This window comes from Chionomys nivalis, chromosome 21 (assembly GCF_950005125.1).
Source record: "Chionomys nivalis chromosome 21, mChiNiv1.1, whole genome shotgun sequence".
Lineage (NCBI taxonomy): Eukaryota > Metazoa > Chordata > Mammalia > Rodentia > Cricetidae > Chionomys > Chionomys nivalis.
Genome location: NC_080106.1, coordinates 10,347,894 through 10,361,001, shown reverse-complemented (window position 1 = coordinate 10,361,001; position 13,108 = coordinate 10,347,894). Strand labels below are relative to the sequence as shown.

At 47.5% G+C, this 13,108-nt stretch overlaps 1 protein-coding gene across 1 annotated transcript in view; it reads left to right on the top strand.

The window, feature by feature from the left end:
- Positions 1 to 13,108, top strand: part of Cdh13 (cadherin 13) — a 940,941-nt gene that overhangs the window by 865,730 nt on the left and 62,103 nt on the right. The window contains exons 9-10 of the mRNA XM_057754115.1: positions 4,681 to 4,863; positions 5,437 to 5,690. Of these exons, the coding sequence (XP_057610098.1) occupies positions 4,681 to 4,863; positions 5,437 to 5,690 (437 nt within the window). The remainder of the gene's footprint in view (positions 1 to 4,680; positions 4,864 to 5,436; positions 5,691 to 13,108) is intronic.

Here is a 13,108-nt window from a genome sequence, read left to right as displayed (position 1 = left end):
GGCCAGTCAACCCTATCCTGATGGTCATTACAAAACTCACCCACTTTCCAAAGAAAGAGGATGGCATCGTTCAGCTCAGAAGTAAATGAACTCACAGGCTTCAGCGCGTCATCCTGAGCTACCAGCCCATACTGGTTATGCAAAACTATGTTTTACATCTGGTATTTGATTTGCCACACTGTTTAACAGAAAAATAACTTTATCTATTTTTTCCCAATTAAAAGAAGTAATGTTACAATCCATAACTCCTCTAGCTCTGTTTTGGTAAATTAATGCTTATCTATTGTTTTTAAATCACAAAGTGAACATGGCTATAGAAATGTAAAATGGTACTATTTCATTTTAATCTATTTAATTTTCCATTCTTGAATTACATAATGGGGTTAAAACATTGAATAGAATTAATAGAATGAGTATTTAATTAAGCAGTAATGAGTTTCTAAATGGATGCTTGAAAAAAAGCTGGCTTCACAGTTATGCAAGAATCAGATAATAGTCTTAACAAAGAGTATAATAACTGTTGAAATGTTTTTTATACATTTAAAGATTTTTATTTTTTTTCTGAATTCTCTCAGGAGTGTTTGAACATAACCCAGTTTCTTGATTTGCTTTCGGGCAAATCTGAGTGTCTTTTCCCAGCTCCCAACACCCCACATAGAGCTCTACCAAGTCCATTGCGAAGTGATTCTCACTGGAGCGGCTGTGCTCCACCCACACCCTCCTTCCTTCCCAAAGGCTCTGGCTTCCTCCGCTTCTCTGGTGGCCTGGCCTTTGCCCCTGCTCTTCCAGGTTCCAGGAATGAGTGCTTGCACCCCCTTTATCTCATTAAAGGGCTCCTCCTCTTTCACCTTCAGGGGATTCTTCCCTGATGAGCTTCTTCCAACTGAGTCTGATACCTGCCCCCACCAATCGGGTGCTGCAGACGCTCCTAGAACTATGTGGCTTCTCTTTGAGCAGTTAACATCTTTTTATGCCTATACACTTCTCTTCCGTCTCTCTTTCTGGTCTATAAATCCACAATAGAATATACGCTATCTGCTTTGCTTACTAGACTCTGGGTGGCTCTGGATGGATAATGGTGGAGACTAAATGGTTGGATGAAGGAGAAATGAAAGTCGGACAAATGGATGTGTGAATTGATGGGTAGTTGGAGAAATGGACAATCGAATTGCTGAATACATAGATGGTGAATGGATGGAGGTTGAGTAGCTGACCAAAGGATGGATGGATGATGGATGGACAGATGGACAGATGGAGGAATGGATGGGTGGGGGTGGGGGGTGGGTGAATGGATGGATAAATGGAGGGAGGGAGGGAGGGGTGGATGGAGGGAGGGAGGGAGGGGTGGATGGAGGGAGGGAGGGAGGGAGGGAGGGAGGGAGGGAGGGAGGGAGGGAGGGAGGGAGGGAGGGAGGGAGGGATGAATAGAGGGAGAGAGGAAAGGAGGGTGGGAAGGATGGATGGGTAGATGACAAAATGTAGCTGTCTCTAAATAAGGTGCATCCATAACACACACACACACACACACGAGAGTCTCTAGGATGCCTCTACATTCTCACTCTGTGTTCTCCTGTGTAGAATATTGGCCCACACACAAACATGGCATCCTATGGCAAGCCCTTCAGTAGTTGCAACAGGCATGGAGATCTCACAGTTATGAGAAAAGTTGCACAGTCTAGACTCACATACCAATGACCTATATATTGACTCTATCAATTAATGACCTCTTAGTTTGTCCATCCCATCTTCAAAGTCAACCACATGCTAGGCACTGTGTTATATTGTGAGCATTAGGTCTCATTCCTCAACCAATTACCACTAGATTTTAGTGCTAGGTCCTAAGATGGGGAGGGGTCTCTCAGAATCTAGGAAATTTTTAGTCAATTTCCTCACACCATAAAATGTCATTTTTAAAAGAAATCCTTAAAGCCCATAAAATTACGGAGAGTCCAGTGAAGACCAAATTTTTTTTTAATAATTTTTTTCTTCTTTATGAAGACCAAATTTTAAGAACCAGACAAAAAGCACCTAAGGACTGTTTGTCAGGGTTCTCGAAAGGTACAGGAACTGACAGAATGACCGTGTGTCATTTTAATATATGTGATGTATACTGAGAGCATTATGAGATTGGATGTGGTCCAGGTAGTCCAACAATGGCTGTCTCACTTCCGCAAAGCTCTCCTTTTGCTTGTATTCTCTCTCGGCCCTCACTGCTGCTTCCACTTCCTGTAGTTAAGACCATTCCTTCATTTGATAAGTGGCTTCTGAGTCCCTTCCATGTGAGGAGCTGGAGCCACAGCCACCTCAAGTCACAATCTATACAGTACTGTTGTCCTAGCCATGTGACAATCAACTGCTTTGTCTGGACATCCTCTTAGGCACAACATCCTCTCGGTCTAACCTGGGACATGTAGGACATCGCAGGTCACAATTATCTACCCAGTTCCCTAAACAAGTGTCACAAGAACAACAAGGGCTCCTGCAATGAGGACGGACAAGGCCTCAGAGTCCTGGCTGCTGGTATGCCAGAGGACTAACCTGAGTGGCGGATCCTGGGTGGGCTCGGCAGCAGAATGACTGAAAGCAGAGCTTTCTAAAACCTAAGAAACAAGGCTCTGGCCCTTGATTCCCTGCAGGATTTGGAGCAGGAGCCTTCCTCTGATTTCTTCTCTACCTTTCTGCAGTCTGAAGTGATTGGGGGGCATGTGTGTCATCAAGGCCATCCTGGACACACAGCAGATAGAAACCATAGAAAACAATGCTCTACCCCCACTGGGCCCAGATGCTCTGAAGGCCCCTCTATACCAAGTCCTGCTGCCTCCTCCGCCCACAGGGGCTGACACCTAGACTTGAATTCATCATGTCTCTCACCCCAGTCTGTGCACTAGAATTATCTGGGCTTCCTTCTGAATTTTTGGCCTGGTCCTAACCAAGTGAAGTGGTATAGGACCCAGGCATCATTAGACCGCATGGGAAACTCTCATATGCACTTAGGACTCGAATCCATGAACCTGGTTTGATTTGGTGTATTCGTTTATTTCGTTTCTGTTTTTGCTTCTGTTTTATTTGTCTTCTTTTGAGAATAGAAAGACAAAAGATAGGGCTGGTAAACTTTCCTTAAACAGGAATCCTAGGGATGGGGTCAAAATAGTAACTGCTGGAGCCATTTTATATGACAGCATCTCCCAGGTCCCCTCCCACAGCTAAGCCCCATCCTAGTGTCCATCCTTACACTCTTACAATTTGCCCGGGTTTGCAGAGATGCCATAGACAAATTAGTTTTTATCCCTGCCCCTCCCCCCAACCAAGCCTCGATATGGAGACTTGTGATTAATGATTTAAAAGTCAATGAATCAGTGGCTGTTTGCAAAACCTCATTTCTCAAATTACTCCTCTTTGAACACAAGGCCTTTTTGACATCATTTTACCGTGTCTGGATTCTCACTGTTGCTAATTGAAATTCCTAGCTATTTCCTCATCTTGTCAGCATCTTGGTCCTGCTCGTTTATGAGATATTTGCAAACAGATTACTGTTCACCTGAGTGTGTCAGAGGTAAACATCAGAACAATACTTCACACTCAAAGGAAATGCGCTCATGGTAGCTCATGAGATTCTCCGTCGGTGGGAACACTCGTTTTTCACGAAATGATTGATCCCCACCACACCTACATGCAACAAGTTTTTGAGATGTGGTATAAATGAAAACCACGGCTCCCAGCTGCAAACAGCTGCATTTCTTAGAAAATAGTCTTTTAGTCTTGCATGCTGTGAGGGAGTGTCAGGGTGTGATGGGGCAGGGTAAAAAGCAAACATTGGGTGTCGGGGGGCCCCAGACCCTCCACCCCAGTCCCACCCTCTATCTGGTCATCATGCATTCAAGGTGAACAAAGCTACAAGAACAGCACATGCAAAGGCTGGAGAAATGGCTCAGTAAGGTACTCTGCCCCGAGAATGAGATCCTGAATCAGACCTTATAACCCTCATTAAAGAGTCAGGCATGCATTTAGAATCCCAGCGATGGGGAAGCCGAGACAAAAGGATCCTTCAGGCTCCCTGATCAACCAGTCTGGCCTGTTCGGTGAATGCCAAACCAATGAGAGAGACTGTCCCGAAGGCACTGAGGATGTCACCTGAGGCTGTTCTCACATGTACCCACACAAACATGCACCCACAGGCACATACACACTATATATAGTAATTCATGCAAAAAAGCCCACACATACAATGGCTCCTACTCTACAGCGTTCGCTTCTTATCCAACAATAATTCAGAAAAAGTGCTCCTGGCTCAGGGATGCCCCCTCCATGGGAGACTGGAGACCCAAATTTCTTTGTTCTGTGACTACTCCTAGTCTCCCCATGGTCTCCTAGCTGTGTGCATCCTAGAAAACAAAAGGAGAGAGAGCAAGAAAGGGGGCACAGCTGCTCTCATCCCTCTTCCCCAACCTGGCAGCATCCCCACTCTCTGCAAGAGCTAAGTTTGTCCCGTGGCCTTACCGGAGTCCAGGGAAAGCTGATTTGTGGAATACAGCATCTTCCTAGCCAGAATCCCTGCATTGTATATTATTAAATGAGATGATAAATGTATCATATCTCATGTAGTGCACACAGGAAGAGCTGTGATACTGGTGTCTGCCAGATACGTTTCAAAACACTAACTATCACCTGCTTTGTTTGCAGTTCCAAGCCACGGTGGAGGAAGGAGCCGTGGGAGTTATTGTCAATTTGACCGTAGAGGACAAAGATGACCCCACAACAGGAGCATGGAGGGCCACGTACACCATCATCAACGGAAATCCTGGGCAGAGCTTCGAAATTCACACCAATCCACAGAGCAACGAGGGGATGCTCTCTGTAGTCAAGGTAAGGGTGCCCCCCCATGGCACCTCTGTCCTCCCATGAGTAGCTAGGGCCCTATGAAAGACGTGTAGAATCACAGAGTTGAGAAAGTCACAGAGAAATTAATTCTCCCTGGAAGATCAGAGAACACTGTGGGCTTAGAGGCTTCTCTGCCTCACTCTTTCTTCCCTGGTAGATGACACCATTTGTGTCTGAGGCAGGGAAGGACAGTAACGAAGAACAGGGCAGGACCCTTGATCTCAAGTCCCTGCATGTGCTTGACCAAGCACCTGCCCACACTTTCTGTTCCTCGGTTCACTCGTCTTTAAGAAGCCACTGTTAACCTTGCTTATAATTAATTCAGGGTGGCTCTCACACTTCGCTCTACTTGCTGTGACAAGAGGTTGTGTTTCTGGGTAGCCGTCTTGGTCTCTTTTCCTTAGAGAGAACCCCTGAAATGGCACAAGACTTAAGCCACAAAGCCCAGCACTGTCCCCAAGTGTTCACAGCTGCTCACGCAATGCCAGAGGGACTGTGTGCAGAGTAAACACACTTCATAGTGTGTGCCTTCCTGACGCCCTTCTGTCTGCTCCCCAGCCCCTGGATTATGAAATCTCTGCCTTTCACACCTTGCTGATCAAAGTGGAAAATGAGGACCCACTGGTACCAGATGTCTCCTATGGCCCCAGCTCCACGGCGACTGTCCACATTACAGTCCTGGACGTTAACGAGGGTCCAGTCTTCTACCCGGACCCCATGATGGTGACCAAAAAGGAGAATATCTCTGTGGGCAGTGTGCTGTTGACAGTGAACGCCACAGACCCCGACTCGCTGCAACATCAAACCATCAGGTAGGTAAGAAGCTTGGTACCCATGGATGGAGGCCAGCAGGAAACCACCTTCCTCTTTGGTTGCCAAAGCTGGTAGAGCTGGTTGCTGGTTTCCTGTTGCAAAATGCTGTTCTGTTAAATCTACTGTCCATCTGGATGTGTGGGAGGGAAAAGAAGTTTGAACGTCATGGGGCCAAGGGACTCTCAGTGAGAGGACAATACCCTTATCCCTGATTGCAACTGAGGAAGGGACTGACTTCAGAGCTATGTTCCCAAATGACCTAGCCAAATCTGGAGGGTCATAAAGAAGAGTCACTCTGTGTGGACTTCTGCATCTCAGAGCCTGATGCATTGTGAAAGGCATTGATTGGTTCCATCAGCAGATGGAGGTATTGTTAATTCCAGCATGGGAAGCCAGTTCAGCCAGTAAAGTGCTTGTCACCCAAGTCTGGAGAGCTGAGTCTGTGTTCCTGGCTCCCACAGAGAAGGTGTGGCAGATCACAGCTGTAATTTCAGCACTGGGGAGGCAGAGACAGGAGGGTTCCTGATACTTGAATTATTGTTGTTACACCTACATATGCGTGTCTATAAACACAACTTGCTCAATCCACTTAGTGTTACTTGTATGTATATGATTTCAGGGCTGACCATTTGATATTGGATAACCACTGAGGGGGCCCATCCCTGGGAAATGCTACTTCTCCCTACCTCAGCATTCCTTAGTGGCCTTTGTCTGGGGATGAGGGCCCTTGAGATTTTTCCCTTCCATGTTAGTCTCTCTACTGGCACTGGCATTGTTCGTGTCTTGTTTAGGCGTCAGGGATGCAGCATCCCTGCTGTTTCTAGGAGATACTCTCAGAACAGACTTCCTATTCTCCTGGCTCTTAAAATATTTTTGGCCTCTCTTTCATGATGTTCCTTGAGCCTTAGGTGCGGGATTTGTACTGTAGATATATCCCTTGGGGCTGGCTACCCCACGATAAGTTGTTCTCTGTATTTTGATCCTTTGTGGTTTTCTGTGGTTTTTTTTTTTTGTGTGTGTGTGTGTGTGTGTGTGTGTTTTCTTGAGAAAGGCTCTTTAATGAGGAGTGAGAGCTGTCCTTACCCATGGGTGTCAGGACAGATTTTAGAATGCAGTTAGGAGTCGTGATGGTCTAGTAAAGTTGCAATAGTAAGTCCACTAAGATCCACGGCCTCACTAGATTGGTTAGGTTTCTTGTATCAGGAATGATTTCTCCCCCATTGAGTAGGCCTTAAGTTCAATCAGATAGCTGTTGGTTACTGCCAAGACAGAAATGTCGCTATTGCACCTTTAGGAACTGCTGTGGGCAACACAGCCAGGTAGGACCACTGGTTGCTTCCCCTCTTGGTCAACTTTCCTTCTGGTACTATGAAAGCTAGTGTTCCTCAGGGAGGAGGCTTTGGGTCAGATGTGGCTCAAGTCATCCTAATCCTGTTTATGTCTTAAGCTCTACTCAGTGACTCTCAGCCGGTCTATACATAATGAGATTTCAATAAATGGCTGACATTGAGTGCCAGCAGCCAGAGGATGCCCTCGCTGGAACACTGTCACACAATAACCAGATCACTACACAGGCCCAGAGACAGTTTGTCTCTGCAAAGAAAGCTTCAAGTTTCTCCCTCCAAAACACCATCTTGTAGAGAACACAAATGATCAAGACTTAGACAGGCTTGTAATAAATGAGTCTTTTTTTTTTTCTTAATTTGAAAACTTTAGAGACAAGCTCCTGACCTTGTCTCCCACACAGCAAGCTGGCAGGGAAAAAGAGGTTGTTTCCCACTCCCAAAGTGGGTGTCTCTTCACTTCTAGACTGTCTGAGTTGCCAAGTGAACTAGAGGATGCTGCAAAATACTAGCACCTCCTCTGACAGTGAGAATGAGAATCACCTTTCCTCCCCTGTCTTCTCTTCCCCCTCCCAACCCCCCCCCACCCCCCGCTAGGGATCCAGCAAAGGAAAAGGCAATTTAGCTGTCAAAGAGAGCATTCCTTTGACTTGGTTGTGAAACCTGTAACTCAGCTAAAGGCAGCTGGGTAGACAAGGCCAATCTTTAGGGCGCCTTACCATCCTTTTCTGTTTCTACAACAGGAGAAGGCAAGGGATTCCTGCAAGTGGGGGAGGGGATAAAATGACCTGCAGTGGAATTAGCATTGCTAAGCCTGGGCTCTGCCTTGCTGTTTTTTTTGTTCTCCTGGAGAACAAAGGGTTAATAGAATGGCGAGTGGGGGTTCCTGGGGCAAAAGCCACGGAGTCCACATCAAAGGCAGACAGAGGGAGGATCTCCCTGGGTTCTCAAGTTGAACCCAACTATGGGCTGAAGTAAGCAAGGGGTTAATTTGCTAAGAGAGTCTGTGGCTGTTTATAAGAAAAAGGAGAGAAGCAGCTAGGGGCTAAGCTGGCTCCAGGGCTTCCCAGAGGTTCCAGGTGGCTGGATCTTGTGGTTTGGCCTGTCAAGTCACTGTGCCTGAGCGGAAGATGAGCCCTTGGCAAAGGGCACCTAGCTAGAGGGGCAGCTGGGATGTGACCACCTGCCATGTGGGCCAGGAAGGCAGTCAGGAGACTGTGGTTGGTGGATAGAACACGGATTTGCGCACTGAGATAGGTGAGCAGAAACATCCCTCCTTGCACCAGGAATAGAGGGTCAGATGAGCTGCAAAGAGAAAGCTGGTTGGTGACAGCCAAGACATTGAAGGCCACCAAGGCCAGCATCAGAACTTGGAATGCACAGACTGTGGAACAAGAGCCCATAATTTCCTATTGTGCCCCAGTGCAATGTTAGAAGCATCCACTGTGTGGGGGTGGTAGTGGGGGGATAGGGGTTGCTAAGGATTTCTATACCAGAGCCTAGGAAAAGAGGGATGGATGTGTAACACCAGCAAGACTGACCAACGCTCTGTGACCATAGGTCACCAGTAGCCTGGACTCAGCTCAAACTCCCCTATGTCAAACAATGCACAAATTAGCCAGCTGATTGGAACATGGGAACTTGGTGCCCAGTGGGAAGGCACTGAGTACTGAAGCCAGATTCCCTTTGCACACACACAAGCACATGCATACATACATACACATACATACATACACACACCAGTGCTAGTCTCCCTAGCTGGCTCCATCCTCAGCCAGGCTTCTATGTCTCCAAAGCAATGAGGTCATCCCTGGACCAGTCTTCTATCTGCCTGCAGAAAGAGTCACACCCTCCCCAGAGGCAGTGCAGCCAGTCCCAGGAACAGCTCCCAGAGTCCTCTGGAACATGTGACCCTGAGGATCAAGGGGAAGAACAAGCGTGTATGGTCTGGCTTTGGTGTGCAGTTTCACAGCGGACCCCATATCCTATGTGTAGGCTTGAACTGGTGCCACTTAGAGAGGTCCGGAGCCCTTCTCAAGAGACTGGAGTAAGTGCTAAGTTTCAGGAGGCGCAGATGGGCCTGTGGTTGGGAACCACAAAAACCCTCAGATAACGCAGCTGCCCTAATTCCCTGTGGCTGGTCCCCTAAGAGGGCCAACATCTGCTCACAGGCCTATCTGAGGGATGCTGGCCTGGCTAGGAGATGCTGAACTGGCAGAGGAATACCAGGCTGGCTGAGGGATGCTGGACTAGCTGAGAGATGCTGCGCTGGTCCCTTTACCCAGTGAGAATCAGAATTGCCTGTCAAGTATCCCTTTCTGAACTTAACTGGCTGGATTTTCCCTCTTCTCTCTCCTCCCTGCCTTTCCCTTTTCTCCTCCTTCCTCCTCCTGGCCCTGCCTTCCCTTCTATTCCTTCCTCTCCTGGTGCTAGCTCTGAGCTCATGAAACATCACTGGCAAATGGACCTGGTGCCCTGGGGAGAAAGGGCTCCTTGGTGATGGGGTGTTTGATCCAGCACATTAGAAAGTGCCTTCCAAGGAGGCCTGTGTACAGAGGTGACCGAGGCTGAGTGGAGGGGCCGGGCTGGGAGAACCTTTCCCCCTGTTCTTCACTGGACTGCACAGAGTTCCCAGGCAGACATTGATTTTGCAAGTGGTCTCTGGTCTCATTACTGTTGTAGCTCAGATAATTCTGTAGGGAACAGGTCTTTAAGGAAAAGAGAGTTTCGTTCTGGGGGCTATTATTTTATCTCAAGATCTCTGAACTTAGCTGACTTAAGAAAAAAAAAAGATGCTGACCCAGCCTTTCACTCACAGCTGTGCCACTGACAGGGCCCAGGGGTCCTGCACAGAACTGTGTCTCCCTCTGAGCCTTGGCTATGCTGACATGTCCCTGTTCCCGTGCTTCTCCATCCATCCCTTTCTCCTTCTGTGTCCCTTGCTCTGACATCTCTCTGGGCCTCCCTCTCCTGTCTCAGTCCTGCCCTGCCCTTCTCTTGCCCCCCCTGTCTCTCCACTCCAAACATCTCTGCCTGTCTTATCCTCCCCTCCTCTCTTTCTATTCTTCACCTCTCCCTCCCCCCATGAGTGATCGTGTGTGTGTGTGTGTGTGTGTGTGCGTGTGTGTGTGTGTGTGTGTTCATGTGTGGGAGGCCAGAGTCAACCTTAGGAGCTATCCACCTTGAAAGTCTCTCACTGACCCCGAGTTCACCAAAGAGGCTAGTCTGGCTGATCAAGAAGCCCCAGGGGGTCTACCTGACTCCAACTCTCCAGTGCTGGGATCGCAAGCAATCACCACCCTGCCTGACTTTCAGTATATGTGCTTTGGGCATCAGATTTGTGCTCCCATGCTTAGATGGCAAACACTTTTCCAGCTGGGCTTTCTTCTCAGCCTTTCTTTTTCTTCTCTTATCCACCATGCCTTCCTTGCCTCTCCCTCCTCTTCTTCCTTCCATTTGTAGTAGACAGAAGCGAGACATCTTCTGGCGACATTGCAGTGTCTCCTCCTGGTCCTCCTCTTCGTCCCATATCCTGTTTCTACATTTCCTTCCCTCACCTCTGTCTCCATCTATTCAGAGGCCCTCTGGGCTGGGCTGAGTGTCAATAAGCACCTCCATCCACCTCACCTCCAATCATACACAACCCACAAGCCATCAACAAGCATCCAGGCCTTCCTCAGTCAGCATCCGGAGAGCATCACTTGGGTCCAGCCTGCCCTTGATGATCAACCCAGCCTCATCCAGCAGGGGGCTCTGCTGCCCACTCCCTGCATTTGGTAACTTGTAACTAACCAACCCCTGATCTGGCCCTCCTGCTCATGCTGTCCTGTGTGATAGAACACACATCTGGTCTCAGCATTGACTTGTCTTGCAAGGGGTTGTCCGAAAGCCAAGGCACTTGATATCTGCCAAGCCTGGAGCCCTGAAGGCAGGAGGTGTCCAGGTAGGAGGCTGCAAAATCTTTAGAAGGCATTCATTACTGAAGCCCATTGACAAGACCGTCACTCAGTGTACTCTGCTCCAAATTAAAACAGCCAGCAGCATCTGAGTGATGGTGAATTCTTTCTGTCTACCGGCTGTGTTAAGACAGCTCATGGAGAAAACTCTGGAAATGGGAAGAGAAAATGACCATAATCATCCCACCCAAGGTAATTCTCTTTAACAACCTCATTTCAGAGCCTTTGAATTTGGTGAGAGGCACATATAAAGACTTCTCATATTAATTGCCCCAAATGGCTGTTGTCATCCACTGCTCTGTATCCTGCTACTCTTGCTTTTCGATATGCCAAAAAACCATCCATGTGCAGAAATAGCCATCATTTTTCACGGCTGAATAGTATCCCCCGTTCTTTACCCCATTGCCAGCACCTGGCTGTGTCAGCAGAAAATACATCTGGAATATAACAGGAAGATTCTAACTGAAGGGGCTCAGAGATAATAAGGGGTACTTTCTAGAGGTTTTTTTTTTCTATTTTTTCGCGTGTGTGCGTGTTGCATGGTTTTGCTTGTGTGTTGGTTCCATGTGTATGTGCATGTGATGTTAACCAACGTTAACATCAGGAATCATACTAGATGATCCTCCACCTTATTCACTGAAGCAGTTCTCTCAATCAAGCTGAGGGCTGCCTTAGATGGTCAGACTCTGGAGATGCCCTTTGTGTCCATGTCCCCCAGGCGGGACTACAGATGGTTGCCTGGCATCTCACCTACCTAGCATTTATATACTCTGGCATCTGAACTCAAGTCACTGAGCCATTTATTCCCCCACTTTCTGATTTTAAGGTGATTTCCTTGAAGTCAGCTACTTTTCTCTTCGAACCTCATTTCCTAGAGTTGTTCACGTGACCATGCCTACCTAGTATGCAGCCTTTACGACTGACATCTTTGTGAAGGAAGAATGAACACTGAGAAATGACAGTTTCTGCCATAGGATCAAACCTTTCAATTTAGCGAGGATATACACAGTAGATTTTTGATGGAAATATCTCGTGTCTTAGTCGGTTTTCCCTAACAGTCTCAAAATCCAGAGATAACCCGCTTAAAAAGAAGAGAGAGACTCAAATACGTGAGACACTGAACTCAAATCCCAGCTCCACAGAAACACAAAGCCAGAAAGAGGGAAGATGTATTTAGGCCCACAGTTGTAGACAACAGCTCTAAATCTATTATCACAGTCTATCGTCACAGTCCATCCTTGTTCTGTGGGGGTTCTGAGTATGCTGTACCTCATGGGGGGGGCTGTTGATGGAGGAGTTATTTTTATTTAATAAAGAAACTGCCTTGGCCCATTTATAGGCCAGCCCTTAGGTGGGTGGAGTAAACAAACAGAATGCTGGGAGAAAGAAGCTGAGTCAGGAGTCGCCATGATTTTTCCACTCCAGACAGACGCAGGTTAAGATCTTTCCTGGTAAGCCAGCTCGTGGTACTATATAAAATATTAAAAATGGGTTAGATCAATATGTAAGAGCTAGCCAATAAGAGGCTGTAGCTAATGGGCCAGGCAGTGATTAAAAGAATACAGTTTCCATGTAATTATTTCGGGGCATAAGCTAGCCATGCGGGCGGCTGGGTGCCCGGGACGCAGCCCCGCCGCTCTTACTACAACAGGCTGTAATACAACAATCTGTTCACCTCGCAGAGACCAGGAAGCAGAGAAGGCGAACCTGGAGTGACAAGACCCCCTTCAAGGATATGTGACTCCAACAATCAAACTTCCTCCCATTAGGCCCCGCTCACAAAGATCTCATGGTCCGGGGACCAACCTTTTGACATACAAGCCTTTGAGGGATAGTTTCCCAAACTATAGAATCCAATGACATTAGATACTAGATTTTTACTTAACAAAATAGAAAATATGAGGAAGGCTGGGGATGCACCCAGTATGTACATCTCTTGCCTAGCATGCACAGTGCCCTGGGTTTCGCTCCAGAATGCCATAAACTGGGTAAGTTGTAATCGTAGACATTGGGGGATAGATGCAAGAAGATCAGGAGTTTGTGGGCTTCATCAGCTACATGGCAAGTTCAAGCAAGCCTGGGCTACACGAGCCAGGTTGCAGATATAACCCACTGACC